The 25,407-nt window shown below is 37.3% G+C and overlaps 1 protein-coding gene across 1 annotated transcript in view; it reads left to right on the top strand.

Moving 5' to 3' along the window:
- Positions 1 to 387: 387 nt before the first annotated feature.
- The window catches only part of TRIM66 (tripartite motif containing 66), a gene marked incomplete at its 5' end in the record, with an annotated part of 48,814 nt that continues 23,794 nt past the window's right edge, over positions 388 to 25,407 (top strand). Inside the window, 8 exons of the mRNA XM_082058726.1 lie at positions 388 to 607; positions 11,197 to 11,300; positions 15,664 to 15,811; positions 20,425 to 20,557; positions 21,171 to 21,287; positions 22,525 to 22,639; positions 23,987 to 24,133; positions 24,271 to 24,388. Of these exons, the coding sequence (XP_081914852.1) occupies positions 388 to 607; positions 11,197 to 11,300; positions 15,664 to 15,811; positions 20,425 to 20,557; positions 21,171 to 21,287; positions 22,525 to 22,639; positions 23,987 to 24,133; positions 24,271 to 24,388 (1,102 nt within the window). The remainder of the gene's footprint in view (positions 608 to 11,196; positions 11,301 to 15,663; positions 15,812 to 20,424; positions 20,558 to 21,170; positions 21,288 to 22,524; positions 22,640 to 23,986; positions 24,134 to 24,270; positions 24,389 to 25,407) is intronic.

The raw sequence follows: 25,407 nt of genomic DNA, 5'->3' as shown, positions 1-25,407 counted from the left end.
GATGTGAAATTGTAAAAGCGGCAGAGAATAGAATCATTTTTATTGCACAATTTCAGTGCTTCTAGCAGGAAGTGTACAGCGTGTGACAATTCAGCTTGGTAACAGCTTGGTAAGTAGATCAATAGAACAGATTACTTCAGTTTTTACAGAAGTTGCAAATACTATAGAGAGATAGTGGGATCATGGTTTCTAAACCATAAACCACACTTTCCTGCACAACAATCTGCAAATACATTACTTTTTTTTGTAAAACAGGTATGTGATTTTCAGCTGCAAGGAACTTCCTCTTTCTTCAAAAGGACTAAATAAATGTTGTTGCTGAGAACACTCATCCTGCTGCTGTCTGCGCTTGAGTGATCAAGTGTTTTGTTAAGTGAAAGGGTTGTCATGAGCCATTTTGTGACTCTTTGTTTTTTTGATGTCAAACTTCAGCCGACAGAAATGGAGACTCTGGATCTGTTGAGGAATTGTTTGGTGTGCAAATGGGACCTGCGGAGGAGAGAGCCCAGAATGCTGCCTTGCCTTCACTCCTTCTGTAAGGACTGCCTTCCGGATCTGATTCAAGGATATAGCTGTATTCCCACTGAGTGTGAAGTTCTATATGAAGGTAATATTTGAGAATCTCTGGCTTGTGCAGTTTGTGTTATAGTATTATAAAAAAAGATGGATTGAGAAGTACTTTTTGTATCTTATTCCTTTAAAGCACTAGTTTAAAAGAATAGGAGACTCAAGATTTGTATGAGCGAAAGGTGGATTTAGAACAATACTACTTCATTATGTTTTTCATCAAACAACAATGTTATGAAGAGAAATTACACAGTCAGACAATATTTAATGTTTCCAGAATGAGATAAGTTTCAGTTACCCAGTGTGATGTTATGAATAGTTGATTTGCTTAGCTTAATAAATGGATAAATGCTACACGGTAGTTTCCAGGCTACATCTTTATCCAGTATTTTGGACATGTTGGACCTTTCTATGGTGGCAATTGCAGTGATAATTTTATTCTTCCTTCTCTCCCTCTTCCGTGCCCCCCCGCCCCCTCCCAAACACCAACACCAAAACATCCGGTTCTTTGTTCCTACAAGAGGTCATAATGATTGTTATTAGAATATATTGTGTGTATTGTGGGGTACTGAAACTCCTTTTATCTCATTGTAAATGTGCTTTCTCTCTATCTGAACCCTTCTGACTGTAGACTGTACTTTAACTCACCCTAACAAGCTGACTAAAGTAGTGACTGTGGCTTTTGAAATCCTGAAGTCATTTGTACAGGTTTTGGTAGTGATGTTAATAGAAAATACATAACTTTTTTTTTTTTTTTTTTTTTAATAAGCCAGGATTTAGATCACAGAATACAGTAATTTTAACTGAATATGTCTTAATTGCCATGGGGAAGCTTTTCAGATTCATTACTGATTTATAAGAAGAGCAAAGGCATGTAGATTACTTGTATTTTCACAGGCTTTGAACTTCAGATGAATAAGAGGCATCATTTATTATCTCTTCCATAGCAGATTTTAGAAACATGTAGGAAGATAAGTTCCCTGAGGTGATGGTGATCTGAATGGATGAGATAACATAATGAGACAAGTTCAGGTTTGACAACAAATGGAAACAAAGTTGAAAGGCTAGCAAAACTCAAAAGGTAAAGGAAAAGGGAATAACTTCTTGGCGAAGGAGAAAGGCTTTTCGTGCATAGGGTACAGACAGAAAAACACAAAGGTAGGAGAAGAAGACAAAGAAAGTAAAACAATAATTTCAGGTAAATATCTCCTTAAAGTAATAAATGCCCAGTCATAGTGGGCTTACAGTCTGAGGAACTTTATTATAAAATGCTGTTGAAAACAACCACCCCATTGCTTTTTGTGTATGCTCATTTGACATCTGAGCTATTCCTCTCTCCCCCTTGTCACTGTTTGTCAAGTGGAAAAGTGAATTTATACCACTTGGTGATCTTGGATGATGTGCAGCTAGAAGTTCTCATGAGTTGTTGACATATTAGATATTTCTTCAGACTCCCAAGTAGATTGGGAATTAGTTGTGTATAACAAATTGGAACAAGTACTAGTTTATTTCAGTATTCTTGATGTTTCTCTGTTTACTTCCTCATTCTCTTGTAGGTAGGAAACTTCTGTGGGAAAGAGCAAGATTAGAGAAAAGAGATAATGAACAGTGATGACCCACTAAATGAAGTGAGACACCAGGTGCAGAGACTTACTTAATATATGAGCAAGGAGAGCAGCAAAACTGAAACATCTGTGTCTCTTATTTAAGTCAATGACTGAAACTGCAACCACCGTAGGTCAGCCAGGATATATTTGTGAAATCTTCTGATGGCATGATGCTAAACATTGCTTGTCTTAGCTGCACTGATTGCTGAGTTGTGGGCAGTACAGTACCAACTAAATTTTCAGCATTATCTTTAAGTATGATCATATATAAGTACCAATGATAAATGGTAAATACAAGTGCATTTTAGTTGGATAAATGTGAAACATAGCCTGTGTGAAAAATGTGTTCCTTATTTACTGTGAATTCTTTAAGCAAAATATAAGAATGGAAAAAGTGAATATATTTCTAAGTGAAGTTAATCGGAGATTTGCTCCAAAAGCATACTTGAATTTGTGGGTTTTGGTATGCTTTACTATAAACAGAACTATACTAACATAAAGCTCTTTTCTTTTTTATTGTTGTTTTAAGATTGCTGAGGTGATGGAGGTAAGTGGTCCTGTTATTTGATGGGGTTGATGTTGTAAACTTATTTTATACCTGTGTGTATCTAAGATGACTCATGAATGAAACCTCTGAGATAGTCAGAGCTCCTATGGAAAAGCTGCATACACAGCAGATTTTTTTCACAGCTGTGAGAACTGAGAGTTTGGAAGTAATTTGAGTGAAAAAAGAAAAATAGCTTTCTGAGTTTAGCTCCTACATATCCTTCTTATATGAAGGGGACTTTAAGATTCTCAGTCTTTCTTTTTCTGCAGGCCAGTGTCAGTTTCCTTTTTTTTATTCCCCCTCTTCATGTAAGAGACAATCCACATTCTTCTCTGCAGGTCTACGTGTGTGTGCTTCCAGTCTGTTTAGTGCATGGGAAGGAATATTTTTAAAGAGAGGTACTAGGTAAGAAAAAAGAGAGGGAAAATTCCCCCATCTCCTGAGATTGAAATTTCTCAGATGAGGACTTTCCCAGTGAATTGCTGCTCACAGTGCAATGTGAAAACACACAAAATTGGTTCTTGCATGCTGCCTTGGCTTCTTGGATCTGGCGCCTTCTCACTGAGTTCTGAATACATTCAAAACCAGATTCATCCAGATTCCTGTGCTCATTCATCCTTTCTGAATTGGAGATGGGTGCCAAAATAAATTACCTTTTGTCTGCAAATCTTCCTTTGCATAAGATGTTCAATGATTTAAATTGTTTTAGTGCTTTAAATGTCACCAGCATATTAACTTCAAAAATAGCTAAATGAAGACCGGTGGAGGTGCATCGTTGTGACAAGTTCATGTTTTTGCAAGACTGTTTCAGCTTGAGGGTTGTGGTTTATTATTATTATTTTTTTCCTTAAAAAAAAATCACAGTTTAGACCCCTGAGAACAAGGCAAATCAGGAAAGATGTGCTGGAACACCCTGCAGATTTCTGGTAACTCATATCAATTCTGGGTATTATTTACATTTTGTGACTCAATTGGGTAATTTTTCTAACTTGTAAGGTACACTATAGTATTTGTAAAATGTGGTTAGTAGTTGCCCAGCTTTGTAAATTGATCTGGGAAGTGGTAGGTTTAATTGTGTCATGGTTTTGTGTTGAACTTGTGTGTTGAACTACTTTTTCCGAAATTCTATTTTAAAAATATGCTTTGCTCTTTTGTGCTTCTCTAGGTTGGATAACAAAATTAATGACAAATGACTGCATAATTTCTGTCTGCATCCTGTGCATGAGTCAAAAACTGTCCACACTTATGTTAACATCCCACTTGCAGGAAAGGGTCTGAGATCCCCAGTTAAATGCCAAGAAATGTAACAAGGTCTTGTGTTAGAGAAATGCAAATAGATTGGATAAAACTAAGAGAAAGCACACTATTAAAGCAAAAAAATGCTACTTCAGCTGTTGACAGATGTCCACTTGCTGCATTATTTCCAGCTGAAAATATAGAGTTTTCTTTAGCTTGTAAGGTAGGTGCTATATATAACCATGAATGCCTAATGTGAATGCTTGTTAGCAAGGCACATCCAAAACTCAGCCAAGCACTGGTCACACTTGCGTTTAATGTGTGTAGAGGTGTCTTCAGGGGGTTTGTTTCAAGAAAGAGATTGAGCTTTAGAAGTCCTTTGGCTCTAAGCTTATTTTCAGTATGATGTTTTGATGTAAGAGACTCCAGGTGTTGACACATAGTGCCTTATCTTGTACTAAGTCTGTAAGTAAAAGAAAAAAAAAAGCACACATCTACACTACAGAGTTTCTTTAAACCGTATTTAGGCTTACAGTAGAGTACAGTTTGGATGCCTTTGTATTACAGCTGTTATATCTCCAGGACCCAAATAACCTTGTGATGCAATAATATAAGGCAAGTGATGCAATGCATCACATCTATTAATTCTGAAGGAGAATACCCACTTGCTTTAATTAGATCCACTTAACACTAAATATGTTTTTTTTTCTAAAAAGGGAGGTAGATAGGTAATTCTAAAGAGGAAACTGTTCGTAATGTTTATATTCAGTCATCTTAAAATGAATTCAGAGTTACTCAGCCCTTCTCACTCTGTTGTTCGGTTGCCAGATAGAAAAGGCAAGTGAAACAATGGGGGGTTTAGTTATATAAATATGAGGCTGTAGAGTGGGAGGTTGTCTTCAGAACTGTTTCCTATAATCTATAATTGGGTCTCCAAGGAGGTGTAAATTATGCCTGCAGCTTGAGCTGTAGCTAATGCTCTCTGAGAATAATTATTCTGATGGTTGTTGGAGGAAAAGGAGTGAAGGAATAGGTGCAACATGTGGACAGCAAGTATAAATGTGGTATGATAGCTCCACTGTTTGTTTCTTTATGCTAATAAATTCTCATTATAATAATAGGTTAATTATTTGCATTGATTTATTTCTGAGACAACCAGCTCAAAGATTCTTTCAGTTTAAAGCTGACCAGATTGGAAGACCTTGAAACAAAACTGAGAGCTGCAGCTTTTGATGTTCAAAAGGTCTTTGTGCTCAGTTTCTACACTTGGTGGAGAGGTTACAGTTTGCACTTTCAGAGATGATTGCTGCAAATTATTTGCAGCTTTGTAATTTACAAATTATATTGCTGCAATATAGGTGGAGTAAAAACCTAAGGGCACTCAGAAATTTTAGTTCTTTCTTTGTTTGTGTTTCTACAAAGGAACACACTGCATGAGGGCCACTACCTTGATGTCTGCTTACTGTTCCCTGAGTCTCATGCAGTGTGGCAGCTTTCATTAACAGAAATGAAGGTACTGTGGGATGAGAGAGATCTGGAAGTAGGACTTGAACAGTATATGGCAGAACCTTGTTGTTTTCCCAAAAGCTGATTTTGGATATCCCAGGTGTGGATCTGGGGTGTCCAGACTGGTTATTTATGTCCGACTACTGTATCCACTACCTTTGAATTTCCATTTTCCCTAATCTGCTGTCTAGTCACTATTGTTGATGGGAATGTGGGAGTGGAAATAAACATGCAGCTTACGAAGAAGGGCTGCAAACCAATTCAGAAAAGTAAAGATCTGCTGCTGAAGCTTTTCAGGGTCAGAGATATCTGTAGATAAACATAATACAGGCACACATGGAGATATATCTATACACATGTTGGTTTCTAGTGCTGGTGGCTTTTGTAGTGGTGTTCAAATGCATTAGCATACTATGGATGGTAGTTAAAGGAGTAGTGGAGCCCTGGAAAGATGTAGGTGTAGGATGTGATGAAACTTCATGAGAGTCTGTTCAATAAAATGTGGTCTTCAGTGATTGTTCAGTACTAGCTGATAACTCAAATACACTGAGAATAGCTTATATGTAGTTTATCCTGCATATAATTCTGAAATAGGGTTTTATTCTGCATATGACAATGAAATGGGCCTCGAATTCAACGTTAGGATCCTTGCTAGCCTTTCTAAATCTGTAGTAATCTCTTTAGCAATGGAATGTGTTGTCATAAATAATGATTTCAAGTCATAAACAGCAAGAGGTAATGAACTTCTAAACCACAATTTATGCAAATATTCCTACCTCCTTCCTACCAATATAATTTCCATACAAAAATAAAGCATGTCAACAGCTCTCTTAGCTTTTTGCTACTTTTATTGGTTTTTATAACACTAATGGACTTCATTTGGGCATCACAATTGCACCATAGCTGAATTTGGCTCCTGGTCTCTTAATACGTAAACTCTTTGAATCCTGTAATTCCATGTTGAATTGCTATTTAGATCCAGAAATTGCATCATTCTCATACGTACAAACAGCGAGTCTCTAGGGCTTCTGACTACTCTTCCTTTCACCCACAGTGCTGTAATAATGATATATTTAAATGAGCTGTCTGCAAAGTACTGGTCCTTAAAACAAATTAGCAATGTTGTTTAGAGGCAGTGCCAAGGTAGGAAGGCAAGAAAAATATTTAGGGAACGGTCTGCAAAGCCTATCGTGGGAGTGAATGGCATTGTAAGACCTGCTGCTACCTGGATCTGGAAAAGCTCTTCTCTTTCCGTGTACGTACTTGCTCCAGGTGACTCTGAGGACTGAGCGAAGACCCAGGCAAGAAGGGAAGCAGGATCCTGCTTTTCATTCTCACTATGGGATTTTTGTTTCACCACTTCAGGAAAAGTACAACCAAGGCAAGTTAACAGAGGCCTGAATGAATCTCAGAGAGGAAAGGGCAAGAAGGAAGGCAAGAGGAAAAAAAGTATGCACCTTGTAGTGGCCCAGTACATCTTTCTGCCCTGCTGATTTGTCAGCATTTCTGGCTGAAGAAGGGGGAGCAGCCCCAGACAGTTGGTGAGAGGTGTAATGACTTCTCTCCGCAGTACAGCAAAGCTGGATTCCAGGGAGCGCACAGCGTGTGCAGTTCTGCTTAACAACCACCCGCTTCCTGACACAAGTGACTTTGTGTGTAGCTCTCAAAGTGACTATCTAGAGGACAGGGAAGGGGTTTCTAGGAAATTGTACTTTACTGGTGATTTGCACTCTGAGCATGAGCACAGCATTGTGCACTCGCTTCGTATTGTTGAGGTGGCTGCTGCTTGTGGCTATTGATAAATATGTATGTAAAGTTTGCTTCATTTCAGGGTAATTGCTTCACAAACCATTCTGTAGTGCATTTATTATGCCAAGGTATCGTTAAATTCTTTGGGGAATTTATATTGAAAAAGGTTGGGCATTTCTAGGGAGCACAGGTTTTTATTAAATGGAAAAGGAATCAAATAAGAAGCCTAATTAGCTGAACAAGTATGATCTCCAAAGCTACCATATTCAGGGAATCCCTCTTTTAGCGAGATGCAAATTTGTCTCCTGTGCTTTTAATAAAGTCTTAAATATAGAATTTGGTATTAGGAGAAGCAAGAAGCAAGAAGGTGCTTACTGATTAGTCCTCCTATGAGTAGGCGTCTGCTTCCAGTACAGTATTGCCACGGTGTCCCCGTTATTTTTCCTGTTAACTGTTATGCCCTTTGTTCTGATTTTTGTATTACGCTGAGGGCTATACATGTCTTATGTTCTTCTCAAGGGAGTTTTGGATTTGGAATCATTATAATTCACACTTACTTGGATATTTAAGATACACTTTGACATTTGCACAGTTAAAGCTGTACTTTACTTGATGGTCTATGGTAGTGAGTCTAATACAAAGTTCTGACCTGTGTGTGCGTGACTCACTCCATGTATGCCTCTGGAACAACACTGATTTCAGTAGCATAACTTGGATCTAAAACCTGGGAAAAAATTGTCCCATGGCATCCAGGACACCACTTTTAGATATCCCCTAATATTAATCAGTAGTAATGTCAAAATCATGAGTGTTCCATATTTCTTAATACCATTGCATTTTTCTATATATAGTGAGGTTTTTGTGCAGAGCTGAAATCCATTCATAAAATATATTTTCTCAGGGTGAAAATTTTATGCATTTAAATGCATAATTTAAATGCATTTAAAAACATTAAAAAAGCAGTCTTGCCCATTGTCAAATTAATGTGTTCTTTATACAATGTATTTTGTACTTCACTGATTTGTAATGGATTAGTAGATTTTGAAGTTCTCGTGAACCTACCTGAGGCCATAAGCATTCCATTAAATATAATTCAATTGCTTCATTTGATTTAACATTCTGCACTCATTGAATAGTGTTGGAATGTAATAAAATAGTAGCTTGAGTATTAACTTTTTATCCTTATGTGGTGTGTAGAAAGAAGTTGTCCTTGCTATGGCAAAATCCTGAGTGCTGCTTTTGTTTTCCAGTCAGCAGCTGTTCCCAGAAATGTTTTGCATAAGACTGTGTGCTCATCCATGCAGTGTGTAGATAAAGGAATAACTGTGAGAGTTGTGCACTTCTTACTTTGGAAAATAACCTGTGGATAATTTCCCCTTTGGTCAATTTGTGGCATATTATGTAGTCTCAGTATGAAGGTTTTCTCTTTGTATTAGTCAGATCAAGAACTGGCACTGCTTGGGCAATGCTGTTATGGGAGTAAGAAACTGGCTCCAAGTCTCAAGGGGCTAGAGGCGATTCCCTGTAAAGTCAGTAGATGGTTTCCTATCGACTGCATCAAGAATTAGAGCATGTCCTGTGAGATTTATTTGAGAAGCTGCTTGCAAAGTAGGTAGCTTATCAGTCAAAAGGTATCAGTCTCTTTATTTCTGCTACTGTTATAACTGTTGCTTTGTAAGGTGTTCACAGGGAAACTTGTTTCACTGTCTAGGAATTAACACTACAGTATATTGGTGCTTGTAGTATGCACCATTTACAAGGAGTAGGAGAAGACTGTCTATATAACACATCTTGTCTTAAGTACTGCAGTGCTCCTACTGTTTTTACATTTCCCTAGAGAACCGAGCTGTTAAGTGATATGTAAAAGATACACACAACCACAATTTAGGAAAGCATGTTGAGTTTTGGTGTGACTAATATGAAAACATTCCCTTGTCCTAGGGTATAACATATGAAGGTGATCAACTACAAATATTGTAGTGCTCCTTAGATTAAAGATGCAAAGTAGAGGAAGAGTTTAAGAGACTTTACAGCTTTCTGCCATCACAGACATCTTTATCAGATGAATTTTTAACCTCTTTGTAACTCCTGTCACTGGAACACACTTAAACAAGACTCAAGTTACATGACCAGAAGACGAGCAAAGCACTGGCAATTGCTTGCATGGCCCTTTCCCTTGGGGTGACTTGTAGCTGAGTAGCACAGGCACTTGTGGATACTGCCTGTTCCTTCTCATGTCTACATTAACACTGAGTGTTGTATGAAATGCACCATTAAACAAGTGTGAGATAGGCCACAGTCTGACATTTGAGCCCCAAATCACAGTTTTGTTTTAAATGCAACCTTGGAAAATAGTGAAAAAAAAAATTATATATATACATGTACATATATATATATAATTTTGCCTTTATAACAAGATTTGGGCTGAAAAACCTAAACCTCATGGAAGCAGTTCTTTGTAAGATGTTCTCTTCAAAGGAAATGTAGCAGAACTCAAAGTTTATTCAAAACATTTATGAATGAAACTGAACATATTCAGACACCTGACTGCAGAGTGCTTTTGTCAGAAGTGGTAATGTAGGAAGGGTTTGGGGTTTATGTGTCTCTGTCAATGTAAAGTGCTGCTCTTAAAATAACAGTAGCCCAGTTCTGAAAATGGGAGACATTCAGGGTTAGAATTGCGCATCTGGCCAGGGACTGCAGGAGCCATGTCACAGGGGCAGGTGAAAACAGCCTGGAAAACATGAGAGTCTCTGATAACTGTCTAATGCAAACAGTAATAGACATCTTAAGACTCAATTAATCTGGAGGCCACTCTTCTTATTCTGAAATAATTTTAGTTAAGGAAAATAGCACATTGACATTTGTTAGCATGGTAGAAAGTTGTCGTTGGTCTTGCTTTTAAAATCTTGCTTTAAGTAGGTTTGCATTATTTAGTTTTCATACACAGATCACTTGGCAAGGTGAGCATAGCGCTGAAATTCTGTTCTCAACGGAATGGAAAAACTTAGATTTAAAAGACTTGATAAGACAAGGTAAAAACAGTTTGTCACACCACCACCATCTCTAGAGGACTGGAATCACATCTACAGTAGTTTACAGAAATGTGGTCAGAAACTTGAATACTCCTTTTCTAAAAAAACAAGGAAAAGAAAAAAAGCACTAGACCTCCTACAAAAATGTAAGTCCTAGCACAAGGTGTCTAGGAATGAAATAGCAGAAATGCAAAAATGCAAGTGTGCAGTTATGGACACCTTATTGAACTATTAGTTCTCAGGCCAGACAAACACTAAGATTCATCCCAGTTGCATCAGCAGCTGATGAAGGTGGAGCCAGGTTTTGCTCCTCACTCTGCTTGCTTTGCTTTAGGAGTGATCACATTTTGCCACCTGTGGATTTGTTGTAATAGATGGTGTGCTATTCTGACTTTTATTTATGCAACTTTTTTTTTGTCCTTTACATTCATTCTGACTTGTTGCTTCTGCTAGCAGCATGTTACTCCTCTTTCACTTTAGTTGGATAACATGCTGCACTGTAAAACTACTGTTAGGCAATGTGTGTTTTATGCCTCAATATACATCTGATAACGTAAAGCTAGTCTAGAAGAACTGTAGCAAATATCAGGAAGCACAAATAGATCTGTCACAAGGGAATACAGTTTAAAGTGCAGCTCAGTTTTTATCAAAGCTGTAAGCTCTAATGAATTCATGGGAATTTGAACACGCAAATATCATTGATAAATACTGAAATAAGTCAACTGAACTATAGTGTATTTCTAGGGATTTTATTGCTTTGTTTTTATTTCCTATGTATTGAACTGGATCTAGCCACAAGTAACTTAGGGCTTGAAGAATGCCTTGGTTTCCTGGAACTAAATGTGTCCATATGATGTAAAAAAGCCAACAATACTGAAGCATGGTTTATATAATTTACTAGTTCACATGGCTGGTGTGCATTTTTATTATTTTTTTTTTTTTAATTCAGGTATCCTTTTGTGCCCTGTGTGCAAGCAGACCTGCTTTGCAAGGGATGTAGTTGAAAATTTCTTTCTCAAGGACTTTTCCACTGGTAATTCAACTATGGCAAAGGTAAGTGAAAAACCACTAAGCAGGATGCCTTGTGAGTTGTTGAAACACTATCAGATGAACCTGTGTGAAAAGAGAGCAAATTTTGTATTGAATAACAGACTCTTACAGTTTCCTTATGCAGCACTCTAATTACTTCACTCCTAGGGATGGGCGTACTGCCTTCGTAGTACTTTATACCTTTGTTTGAAGAATGAGTTTAACTCTATATACTTAAAATAGAGTTGATTAAAAATATTGATACTAGTGCTGTAGGACTGGATCTGTGACAATATATTAGGAAGATACTGAATCTCTTGGATTCCTCATTGTCCCCTTTCTGCTCTCAACACAAAGTAAACAAAAGACAACTATTGACTGAATGGTTACACCAAGATTATTCATTAGATCCTGTAGGAAATCTAGATTTTCTGATTGTCTGTTTTAATGATAAAAAAGATTGCATCACATTTCAGTTTCCCGTTGGGAAATGTATGCAAAGGGTAACTGGAAGGCAGAGGATTACTACCTCAGCCTTGTGTTGACACAGTACGTAGGTAGATTTAACTTCTGTTAAATACCCATTTAACAGGTAGGACTATTCTCACACTTTTTCAGTTGTTACTACTTTGGATTGTGAAGAGAAAGTTATGTATTTCTGGCCCCTCTGTTACAAAACAGTATTCTATTATTTGCATGGATAAGGTTGATTTCAGAATGTGGTAGTATTACCTGTAGCTGGGAGTTAAAACAGGTGAAAGCTTATCAAAAGTATTCTGTAATCTGCTGACTGGTTTATTCAAAGTGTGGTCCAAAGTAAGGGAAGACTAAAAAAGAAGCAGTGACACTGGACTTCACCTTCTGCACCAGCTCCCAGACCTCAGTCTGTCTCTTTTGCACTTTCGATTCCTAAGTAAACAGGCAATTCTTATAGCCACATTGGATATTCAGTTTCAGGGCCTTTGGGTGGAGGGGAACACTTTTTCCATAATGTAGACCGGAAAAGATACATTTCCACTCCTCTTAACTCCTGCAGGGGCAGCAACAATTTGTAGGTCAGTTCTGTCCCCTGCAGAAGGCTTGAGACCACTTTAAATTGTGCAAGTGACTTGCCCAGTGACATGGTTACAAAAAAGTCTAGAGGGGGTGTGCTTCTTCCCTGTCAGTCATTTCTACATTTCATTTTCTCCATTGTTACAAAGAAAAGAATGTATAACCTAATTCATGGAGTGTTCCAGGGAAATTAAGAAATTAATGCCATTGAAGTGGGTTGACATCATCAGGTGTAAGGTGCTTGAAGAGTACAACATAACTTTAAAACACAAGGAGGTCAACTCACATGCATTCTTCAAAGGGAAGAAGAAAATTCTTAAGATATTGCTGAATGTTTAGAATGCACTTATTATACTGGGATTTCTTAATTACCATGACTCACATCATTTACCTTTCAATGAGAATTTGTGTAGAAAGGAAATCAAATGGGAATATCTAATGTCTTCAAAAGCACTAGATTATTTTTTCAAGCCTTCTTTAAAAGAAGTTTTTTCTTTTCTATAATCCCTTAGGAGTCCTAAGAGCAGTACAGCAAAGCAGATTTCTCACTGGAGCACAGGAGTACCCCAGAGGGACTCGTGAACCTTCCTTATAGTTTTTGGCTTACTTCCTTTTTATTAATAGTCAAGTCATGTATCAGTGAAGTTTGCTTACTGTCTTTTATCTGCCATCCCCCACCAAGACTAAAGCCATAGTTTCACCATCAGTGATATCAAAAGGAGAAGCACGAGCTCATCCAACTGAGACACAGCTGAACTGGCATAATTTTCTTAATTTACCTAATATGTTAAAATGGGAATCTGTCAAGGCTTGTAACAAAGTGTTCGGAAGCAAGATGTTTCTTGGTGTGTGAAATAGTGAAGCATAAATGATAGAATGTGCTATATACCAGCAGCAGAGGTTTCAAAAATATGCAATTCAGAATATCTTGCCCAAAAGCCCATTTCCACGTCATAAATAATGTAACTCTGGGAACACTCTGTGCCCTGCAACTTAAAAGTAATGTTGACACAGTACAGTGTCAATATAAGTTCTAGTCACACTGACAGGTGAAGAGGTAAACCTGTGATTAAGCAATTTTGGTTATTGCAGAGAAGGCAGAGCATCCCTCAACTTTTGTCCAGTTCCCTAAGCTGTCCCTCATGGGAACATTTTAAATTAGACACTTTAAAAAAATTAATAATATATATAACAAGCTTTGCTTCCCAGAATAAATACCCTTGCATTTTGGTTGTATAATTTATATTAGGCTTTTTGGCTTAAATTATTACATGTACCTTTTGGAAAACATTGTTGATAAGCAAATGGCTAAAATAGCAGAATGGTTTACACAAATACTTGCCTGCCTAGACAATCAAACACTTGTAAAAAATTTGTTGCTTTGTTGTCAGCGATTGCCCAATCTCTTTGAAAAAAGATTGGAAATACTTAGAAACTCTTGAACACTGGGTGGAGAAGAGACTTGTGAAATTACAGCCCCACTGAAGGTATTGATAAAATTTAAATTGATTTCAGCAGAACATAATTTTCTTTTCTTGCACTGAAGTGAATCAGAACTTGGCTCACTTGCGTCTCAGAGTTTAGGTGGATATAGATATTCCACTTTATGTTAAAGCCAGGATTTAAAACTAAGATGACCAGCAAAGAACTGTGATTGTTCTTTCTTCAGTCTTTGTATTTCCTGAGACACCACAAAGAGAAACTCATCTACTAAATTCACCAGGGCTTGCATCAGGGCTTATGTGCTGAGTGCATGCTGCTATATCCTCCTCTTCATGTTTCCCACCAGAATAGCTGGGATGCAGTTGTAACCAAGCTGATGCTCAACAGGAAGCACACCATCAGAAGTAAATTTTCCATCTATTATTAGTTGCTTGAGTAGCCCTGAGACACAGTGATATTTAGGAACTATGCATAAGTACAGTAAATAAATTGTAACTCTGTAGGAAATGGTTGAGTTTGATAAACGCGTGGCAAAGCTTTTATGGTTTGGTGGTAAAATTACATCCCTGTGTTCACTCTACCCATTAGTACCTATTTGTGGCTACGGTAAGTAAAAACCATTAATATTAGCTATTTTCAAGCAAGGTATTTTATGCCTAGTGCAAATCCTTTTAAAAGGAAGTATCATTGTAGCTATCTTGAAATAACTCTTGAGTTCATTCTGAATACCAAGGATCAAATTATTCACTTCATTTACTCATTGATTTATTTATTTTCCCTTAAGTGACACTTCCAGACAGCAGGGCCTATATAACCAAGGGCATTTCCCAAACTATTGTATCAATAGAGGTGATAGTTAGTAAGGTTTCCACTTCTCATGTTCCCATGTCTTATGTTTCCAGTTCACCACATGTGATATCAATATATAAATTGAGCTCAATTCTGGTCAGTGCTTTAGAGAATAGGAACTAAGTTTTTCATTGATAGTATGGGGGTGTCCCCATATTGTTTTCTAAATTGCCTTACTATTGGCATGTTTTATATATTTTTCTGACAGTTACACTGTATCAGAGTGCTTTATACAATGCTAAATAGAGTAAGCTCTAATTTTAAATAAAGTAATGTAGATTTAGAGTAGTTCTGCTGAAGTAGCTCCAGTTTACATTCATATACAGGAAAACAGAAGTGGTTTCTAGCCTATAGATTTTTATAGTTTGTTAATAAATAATTAGTAATGGACAGAAATTGATGAATGACACTGGGATGACATAGTAAAATGCTTCTGCATAATGTTGTGGTTAGAAAGGAACTTTTTGATGGGCCATGTTTGACTCTTTAATAATTCACATATTTACTTGGCAACCTAGACTATCTTTTCTGAGGTAGAAAATACCTATATCTATCTACCTATATATACATACATATAAAAGTAAGGTGTATGCTCATTTAGAGCCACCACTAACAGAAAGAGATTACAAAGAACACCACCCATTTTCAAATGTAATGTTAAACCTAAATCTCCTTAACTGAAATCAGACAAGTCTTATTTCATAGTTTCACAGCTTTTTCACAGGAAATAAGTCATTATGATTATTTCTTCTGACTTCGTGTGTAACATGGATGCTAGAATTTTGCTGAATAATTCTTGCATTGTGTCATAATTGTGGTTGATAGTGCTAGAGCACAGAAAGACAACAAATTTAAGAGCTTCGAATCTTAATTTTATTCTGTTCCCTTTTACAACAATAAGTAGACTTTTAAAATCACTTGAATTGCTTAGTCTGAGGAAGAAAATTATTAAGCTTTCTAATCTGAATCATAGTCTATTCAAGATAACAGTTTGTATAGCTAATTTATTATCCTTGTATGTAATTGCACTTTGTGTTCTTAGAGCTGCTCCACATGTAAAGAGAAGAGACCTGCTCACAGTCTCTGTACAAGCTGCAATAAGTGGTTGTGCAGCTCATGTACAGAGGAACACGAACATGGCAAGGAAACCGGAGACTGCTTCCTGGCTGTGTCCATGAAGGGCTGCACAGGTACTGAAGATGCACTTTGAAATTTTATTTCTTCTCATATCATTTATTAAGTTGAGGTTGCAGGCTCTGTGACACAGACACCATGCTCTATGTGTGTGACTCAGAAGGAAATTATGTGTCAGGGAGAGGTTATGTGATTTTTCTATAACTTCAGGACCATTACCACAATCAGCATTCCACAATATTTGAAAAATATTGAATATTTGTGTTTCACAGAGCCTATCTTTTCCACCTGCCTTTTCAGTCTGTGTAGTGATGGGCTAGGGCTTGGTAGGCTACAACAGCAACAGACATTTCCCTTTCAGTATTTCTGTCCTCTTTTGGGTAATTTCACTCAGGAAACTACCATAAAGCAATTCCTGCACTTATGGACAAGGCATGAGAGGGAAAGTCACAGACAGTGAAATGCTGTGGTTACTGTAGGATGTTCCTTTTCTAAGCCAGGAGTGATAAACATGGTTCCTGAGTGTGACCACTATATTGCCATCAGCAAGCACAAATGAAGCCCACTGGCAAATATGTCTCATCCCTATATAATTATGATCCTAATAAATGGATATAATCTCCTATTACTGCTCATTTTTTTTTCTTACTTATATCCCAGAAATCTGCTGAGGAGTATGCTAACCTGAAGTTATTTAAACACTTTTAACCTAAAATAGGAGTTTTGGAATTGTATACGATGATTTAAGTTTATACTTTGCTCACATATGAAGTGACTATATTTGTGCTAAAGAGTTTATGCTGCACTATCATTCTTCTTCATAAGAAAGATGAAGGGCAGAACAAGGAATATACATAAGTGTAGCCCACTGATCATGATTATGCTTTTTTTTTTTCATTTCTTTTGTCTTTAGGATTTAGTGTGTAGAAGCCTATACTTTATGCTTGCCATAAGTGGAGTTCTTTTAAGTCTAGGGTGTTCATATCAGAGTTTGAGGCCCTTGAGATGCAATATGCCATTGCCAAATAGAGTAAACAAAAAAAAGAAGTCTCTAAGAATAGTGATAATAAAAACGCACAGACGACATTTAAATGTGTGTGGAGTCTTTTCTAGAGAATAATATGAACTGAAGTACCCCTGTTTCCCCTCAAATACCCCGACTGGATGGACAAGATGTTTTTTTTTTTCTTGAGCTGATGACAAGATAAAGACTGTAGTTTTGAGGCTCCAACTGTTTGTAATTTCATTTCACTTTGAGTAAGATTGCCAGCTCACATTGTTGACAAATAATGGTAAGAAAATATACCTGTGGCTTAGTTGTGGTTTTGTGTGTGCTGTAAAAATAAAAAGGTGGAAACACATAAGCCAAAAATCTTTCTCGTCTTTTTAGTTCTAAATTATGTGTGCTGAAAAAAAATGAACCAGGAGGTTGGTAGTGTGTATATAGGCTAGTTAATCTGAAAAATTGATTTGGGATGTAATCCATGCTTTTTAATTACTTTTATTATTTATGTATATATTATTTACTTAGGACATAGATATCTCATCAGGATATTTCAAAGCAAGCAAATACTAGGATATACTGAAACTTGGGCTATTTTTTTTTTCCTGGAAATAAAGCAACCTCTGCTTTCAGATTCAGTAGCCACCTTCAGTCTGTGTATGGTGCTTCTGAACAACAGCCACCTTCTTTGTAGGCCCTTTTAACCATTTAGAGACTCTCTATCCCATTGGTCTTGCACCTTTAAACTGTTCTATCTTTTGCCATTTGCTTTACAAGTGCCAGACATTATTTTGTCATCTGAAAACTGTAAGATTCCCTGGATCTAGAATGAAGTAAAGTAGGAAAAAAACAACACCAAATGCATTGAATCCTGCCTATTCCTCTTCTTTTTGATAAACAATTTCTTCCTTGAGTGTCAGAACTGAAGTAATCTGGCTTCCCTGGGAAAGCTTGCTTTCTGCTTTTTTCTTCATGATACCTGTGCTCGATGTAACACATCCGATTGCTCCCTTCCACACAGAACCTGCAGCTCTGTCACAGCTCCCCATCCACTTCCACTGCACATCCTCTTGCTTCCTTCCTGGGCCACCAACTGCCCACTGGGTAACACTGGCAGCACCCTCAGCCCACTGACTCCTGAGGTCATGCTGCAGACTAGTGTGCCAAATTCATGTATAGAGCTCTTGAACTGCTAAAGTAATGAAACTAGGACTTCTTCCTACATTAGTCCCAACTTTCTGAAAAGCATATTCAATATAGTACAGATTCTTTCCTCCCTCATTGGGGCCCCTCATTGTAAGAAGGGCATTGAAGTACTAGAGAGAGTGCAGAGGAGGGCGACAAAGCTGGGGAGGGGCCTGGAGCACAAGTCTGATGAGGAGCGGCTGAGTGAACTGGGGCTGTTTAGCCTGGAGAATAGGAGGCTGAGGGGAGACCGTATCGCTGTCTGCAACTACCTGAAAGGAGGTCGTATCATGGAGATTGTTGGTCTTGTCTCTCAAGTAGCAAGTGATAGGACAAGAGGAAATGGCCTCAAGTTGTGTTCAGATTGGATATCAGGAAAAAAAAATATTCACGGAAAGGGTTGTCAGGCATTGGAACAGGCTGCCCAGGGAAGTGGTGGAGTCACCATCCATGGAGCTGTTTAAAAGGTGTTTAGATGAGGCTCTTAGGGACATGGTTTAGTACTAGAGTTAGGTTATGGTTTGACTTGATGATCCTGAGGGTCTCTTCCAACTGAAATGATTCTATGAAATCTGTGCTTTGCAATTGAGTAGAAACAATCCTTTTGCAAAAACTATGTTAGAAGTAAGTGATCTGGTACTGACATACCAACTATTTATAGGCTAGTGCACAAACTGAATGATTTTCTCTTTGCTATGCTGTCCCTGTCTTTCAGTCTCTCGAGGCTGAATATGAACCTCCAAAATAAAAGTTTGAGTCACTGTGGATTATGCAAGTTGAGGGAGGACTCTATTAGCCAAGATGAGATTGCTTTTTCCAGAGTTGACATCAACTGATCAGATGACCAGGGATTAAAAACTTCCTGTTAATTATTCAAGAGATACACCTGAAACTAAAAAAAAATACAGGCTGTAGAAAACAGTGACTCAAATGATGTTACTTCAGAATTTAGGGCAACTGAACTTTCCCTGTTCTTCAAAATAGGTTCTTTTCAAGAAGCTAACATGAATAGTTGTGGTCAAGTTGTCTGTTCCTAGAAAAAACAGGAGGGTGCCCTTGTTTAGTGTCTGTTTTGTAAGAATTGAATTTATTTTAAAACTGAAGACTAGCTCTGAGCTGAGTATAAAGCAGGTTGAGAATACCATGGCTCAGTGGCAGTTCTCACTGATACAGCAATTGAATCAGGGAATTGCTAGTGGCAGAGGCTGTGGTTCTGTGTTGTGATTAGATAATATTGACTTTTATCCATAGTTTGCATTTTAAATGTGCTTATCTCTTAAATCTGATACAGTGCTAAGAAACTTCTGATTTCTCTGGGATGATTACAATCACCCAAAGGCTAAAGAATCCTTCAAAGAAAGAAAAATGGAGAAATCATTATATAAGACTGTGACTAGGCTTCATTATACTTTGACCTTAAAGACTCATCTCATTATAAGTTGGAGTTTAACGTGGATAATTTGATCCTGAATTTTCAGAAAAACAGCTTGTGTGCTTTGCAGGTTATGAACACTTCTAGAAGCTTTTCCAACTCGTGAAAACTGAGATAGTTATTATGGGCTTTTTATTTTTCTTTTAAGACATAATATCTGACCCCATAGGGGAGGAAAAGATGATCTTTGACATCTACCATATTGGTCATACAACCTGCTTGGTTACATATTATTTGCACTGTCAGCTGCAGCTTTTAATGAAAAAGTACCTATTTGCAGTACAATCAGAAAAAAAATTGCTGTTGAGGTGAGTTCAGTTTGTAGATGTACTTGTGAATGTCTAACTTCAGTGGAAAGGGTCTTATTTTGCCATGGTTTAGCATTTTTTTTTTGTTCTTTTATTGACAGTGTTCCTTCTATCTAAAACAATTCTACTGTATCCAGGAAGAGTAGATTTCACAAGAGCGACACTTCCACTTTACATATCCACTGTCCATTTTTAATCTTCATCACATTACTCTTTAGACAATCCTTTTAGGAATAGGTTTTAGTGCCTAATATCAATATACCCTAGCTGCTCAAGTTTTTGTACTACAAACACAAGTTTGAAAAAAATTCCCCATGTAAGTTTTTAGGACCAAAGGATGTCCTTGCTACTGCTGTGACTTCTGGTTTATTCAATGTATTTGCTTTCCTATATTCTACAATACAGTTTTGTTGACTGATTTGCCAGACCAGGGCGTTCAAAGTTGTGAGGCAGGGGCCCAAAATCATGAGAGATATTTAAAACTCATGGGAGTTTAGAGGACAATATGAATTTGGTTTGATGACTTGTTTCTGAACTGATTTGATGTGCTCAGTTTGTAGGGTGTATAAGGCCAGGAAAAAATATAAAATAAACCTGCTTTATATAATCAAATGGTTCCAGGGTCTGTGTGTTTTAAAAATAACATCAAGACTTTCAATAAAATTGTGAGAGTTTAGCAACTGTTTTGTTGAACTATAAAAGTAATGCTTGACAATGACACCATTGCTTTGTATTCCTCAGCAACTGAAGATGAAGCAAGCAAGTTTTCCTTACTTTGCCCGGTGCACACACAAGAGCCCCTCAAGCTGTTCTGTGAGACCTGTGATACCCTTACGTGCTGCAGCTGCCTTCTGACAGAGCATAAGGAACACAGGTAGCACACATCGATTGCATAATCATAATCCTGTCTAAAACTGCAGCCAATTTAGATTTAATACTGTTCATCTGCGTTTCCTGTCAGCTGAAGCTGCAGGCTAGGCCAAACTTAAAAGCCACAGCAAACTCAGTTCAGTTGTCTTATACCCAAGCAATGCGACACATGAGTTACAGCCTGCAGGGAATCACTCACTGCTCTCAGCCGTGTGTACCTTCCCAGTTGTATTGTCTGCCCAGATACTATGTATGCATGTATGTAGTTCCTTGTGATTGTGCTCAAGGGCACAAGTTGAACTCAGTACTTAGCATAGTTCAAATACTTCTGTTTTTCTTTATCAAAGACATCATGACTGTACCAGACCAGAGTTACCAATGTTTAAGCATGCTGCTTGCCCGTGGAAGTGTGTGAGCCATGTGAGGAATGGTCTATATACTGTGACACTTCTTGTGAGATGCGACTGCCTGTATGAGAGGCAATAAGATTTAGCTGTCACAGAGGACATTTGTAGTAGGAAAGGAGCTGGGGATCATGTTCAGACAAGTATTAAGATAGCTGGTTACCCGGTTCAACAGAAAAAATTCTCATGTGAGAATTTCTCCTACTTTGACAGGTTCAGACATCTTGATGAAGCTTTGCAAAATCAGAGAGTTATCCTGGAAAATGTCATAACTAAAGTGGAAGAGAAAAAAAATGGAATTCAGGTTTCAGCTAAACAGATTGAAGACAGGTAATTGCTATGCATTTTTATTTTTTCCATGAAAGTGGGTGATCAGTAAAAGTATTATTTTCACTAAGTATAGATTAATAGAAGTAAATGCAGATACTGTTTTAGTGTGTGTGGGGTTTTTTGTATTTTTTTTTTTCTTTTTTTTCGAGGGTAAGAAATAATAGGAAGATTAAAAATATCAAATCCATGTTTAAGTGGTACTGACAAATAATGACATTGTAATACATTATTCCATAGTCTTTATAAAGCATGTGACAGCTGACTTCAGAGTTAAGATTCCTGAACTAGAATTTAAAAAGATTAGAAATAAAGACTATTAAAAAAATACCTTATTTCTTCAAGAAACCTCAAAACAAGCTTCAAGTCCAGTCAAGACTAGTATAAAAATGAAAATATTTCATTATATTAACTGGATTCTGGCTACTGATTATGTATTTATTAGCTGTTTGATCTCTCTTCTGCATTAATAAAACCATTTCCAGCACCTTGAAAAGAGTACAAATCTCTTTATACTATTTATACTCTAATATAAAGTTTTTTGGCTATGGTTTTTGTGATGAAGAACTTAAGGCTGTTCTTGGCATGATGTTTGAGAGAGTCAAACAGCATTAGCGTGTCACATCCAGAGGGCAGTGGTCAATGACTCAATGTCCAGATGGAGATCAGTGACGAGTGGTGTCCCTCAGGGGTCTGTACTGAGACCAGCACTGTTTAATAAATGTAACTACTCCTACATGCTTTATTTTCTTAAATGTAACTACTCCTACATTTATACAGTCTTAAAATTACATTTGCCCTTTGAAGGCAACCGTGAAGCTGATGTGGCCCTGGTGGAAAGGAGTTTGACAACCCTGGACTAGACATAAGGAAGAAAAGTTTTAGGATGAAGGTGGTAAAACACTGGCACAGCTTGCCTGGAGAGGTGGTAGATGCCCTGTCCCTGGAGACATTCAAAGTCAGGTTGGATGGGGCTCTGAGCAACCTGATCTAGTTGAAGATGTTCCTGCTCATTGCAGGGGGGGTTGGACTAGATGACCTTTGAAGGTCGCTTCCAACCCAAGTTGTTCTGCAATTCTATATTTGAAGATAAGTGTGAGAGAATTTATGGAAAGTGGTACAACTTTCATTGGAGTTGTCTGTCAATTGTTAGATTAGTTCTTGTAACAAATAAATACTAATGTCTAAATAATTGACATACCAGCTGGCTCATCCCAGGATGTGTATCTCTTACCCATAGGCTGCTTGAAGTAAAGCATTTATACAAAAAGGTTGAAAATCAAATAAAAATGGCCAAGATGGTTTTGATGAGTGAAATCAATAAACGAACAAATACCCTTCTTGAACAACTTGAAGTAAGTAAGGCTAGTTTCTTTGATACCTTGGGAAATTAAACTAAATTAAATTTAATCCCAGTTCCAGTGGAAAGAATATAGACTGTGAGAGTTATCATCCCTTTGCTTGTATTTTCAAATATATATTTTTTTCTTTGCTGAAGATTTTTATTTATGGTATCAATTATTGACAAAGCTTCAGGATGAAGTAGCAAAGTGTTTGCTTATCATGAGTTAACCGCACTTTCTAATGTTGTTACAGAGAATATGTGTGCACCTTTTGAGAACTTGCAAACCAAAACAGCTTCTGGTTTTAATGTTTAATTTGTAGAAGACTGCTAGCAGCACATTTAATATCCTGTTTTGAAAATGATCCTCTTGTCTGCTTTCTGCAACAGAGCCCTCAGTTTTCACTCTTCAGTTTTTGGATATCCATTTGAAGTATATGTGACTTTATTTTGAAATGTGCTGAGCACAAATAATTGTTATTGGATCTGATCAGAATTTGCAGTTCTCAGTTATTCTTGGGTAATTTCAGCAGATATTGGAAAGACAAGGCACTCAGCACTTTCTGGCTACCTTTAAATTTACAAATTTGACTCAAATATGGCTACTCAGCTAAGTAGCTTTACAAAAAAGAGAAATATATGTTCTCATTTCATTAATAGAAAACATTAGGCTCATGTGTTTTGACAACATTTCAGTGTCTCTAGCCACAACTGAACTGTGTGCACACGTGAAGTATATGCAGAGTGTTCTGTTGGGGTGCATGTAGGGGGCATAAAATGAAATTGGGAGGTGCCAGGTTCAAATCAAATGAGGGCAGATGGTTCTTCGCATAAATGGTAAATAAGCATGGAACTCCTTGCTGCAAGATATTGTGCATGGGTTCAAAAGTAATTAGACAAATTAATAGAAAAATACACTGAGGGGTCATAATGAAGCTTCTGTCTTTGTGGTCCCTAAATCATGAGTTGCTGGAGACTGGAAGACCATTCTGAGGAAATGTTGCATACTTCCCCTCTTTATATATTCTTTCTTGAGTCTCTTCTGTTTTGTACTGTGAGAGGCATGAAAGTGGTCCAGATGCAAATTTGATCCAACTTCTACAGCTTTCTTGGGTTGCATTATTCTATTAAACCAAGGACAGAATGATGTAGGTTGTTGGCTCCTGGAGAAGTCATTGTCCTTCCTGAATTCAGACATATCTGCTGAATGGGATTTGCTTTCTTTCTATGGTTGGTGTATTAAAAAGTTTCTGAATAACACTGTCCCCACTAATAATGTGTAATGTAGTGCCAATGATTGTATGCATTATGTGTGTCTGAAGAATGACAACTATCTTCTACTGATTTGCATTGTTAACAGAAAATCACAAGTGAAAGGAAGCAGAAATTGGAGCAACAGCTGCAAGGTGTTGTGGTTTTAGGCAGACAGGTAGAACATGTGCAGAACTTCATCAGTTGGGCAGTGTGCAGTAAAAACAGCATCCCATTTCTCTTCAGTAAAGAACTGGTAAGAGCAATACTTATTTTGTCAGTAAATTGAAATTGACTGTAAATGTAAGAACTGTTTTGAGGATTCAATATTTCTCAAATAAAACATTTTTCATTCATTGTGAATATAATAATCATCCTTTGATTTGTCACCAGATTGTATTTCAGATCCAGCGCTTGTTAGAGACAAACTGTAACACAGACATAGGCCCTCCTCTGAAGATCAGATTTACTTGGGATCCCTCCTACTGGACTAAACAACTGTCTAATTTGGGTAAGAAAAATATCTTGTTATTAGGCAAGTGTCCAAGGCTAGACAAGACAGATGTAGACAATACAGTGCTTTCCCTGAAATGCTCTTTTTTGTTGTTGTTTGTTTTGTTTTTGTTTTGTTTTGTTTGTTTTGACTTCCAATTTTGTACCTCTTTTCACATTCCAAATAAAAACTAGTGTGGCTGAACTTTACTGTTTTGCCCTCCCATTGTATCAATTCACCTATTAAAAGACATTGTTATATACAAATATCACCTTATAAACATTACCTATAAATATACTCTATATATGTAATCTTTGATGATCTTACAAAATCACAACTTAAGACCACACTACTAATATTGTAGAAACACTGTGCAGGACTGAACAAATAACTTTCAACTGAAATTACTTAAAATGTAGTGTCACTGGCTATCAAGCAATGTTGACTTTGCCCAATATATTTGAAATTCAGTTCTGTCCCAGCAAGTAATAACTCTGTACCACGCTAACTCTGGCAGTTCTGTGAGGAGTACCCTGGGTGAAATGGAATATCTGCAGTGGGCCTCGTGCTATTGCCTCTGCCCTATCCATGGGCAGCTGGGCTCAGTCATGCCAATGCTTCTCGGGTCCTTTAGTATCTTAGTGGCCAAGGGACCGAAGCCGCACTTGAGACACAATTAATGGGCATGAAGATGGCTTTAAGACATCAACTCTGTAATAATTACGGTGTTATTTATATAATGAATGTGCACGCTGTGACTTTGTTTCCCACCAGCTATAACTTTCCCAACTGCAGTAGGTTTTTACAGTAAATTCAGTTTGGTGAGCTGATCAATGGTCTAAAAGATTGGTTCTCTTCCCATTTTATGATATTTAAAACTAGATGGGATAAAACACCATCAAAAGTATTACATCTTTTGACTAAAAGCATGGACAAGATCAGTCATAGGTCACTTCTATTTTTAGCTTTTATGACTCTCGCCTACATAACATCAATCTCTTATTTTTGTCACTTTCACCCTGGAAGCAGTCTTCTGT

The sequence above is a fragment of the Streptopelia decaocto genome (assembly GCF_964273445.1).
Source record: "Streptopelia decaocto genome assembly, chromosome: 7".
Classification (NCBI taxonomy): domain Eukaryota; kingdom Metazoa; phylum Chordata; class Aves; order Columbiformes; family Columbidae; genus Streptopelia; species Streptopelia decaocto.
This window is presented reverse-complemented; position numbering and strand designations above follow the sequence as displayed.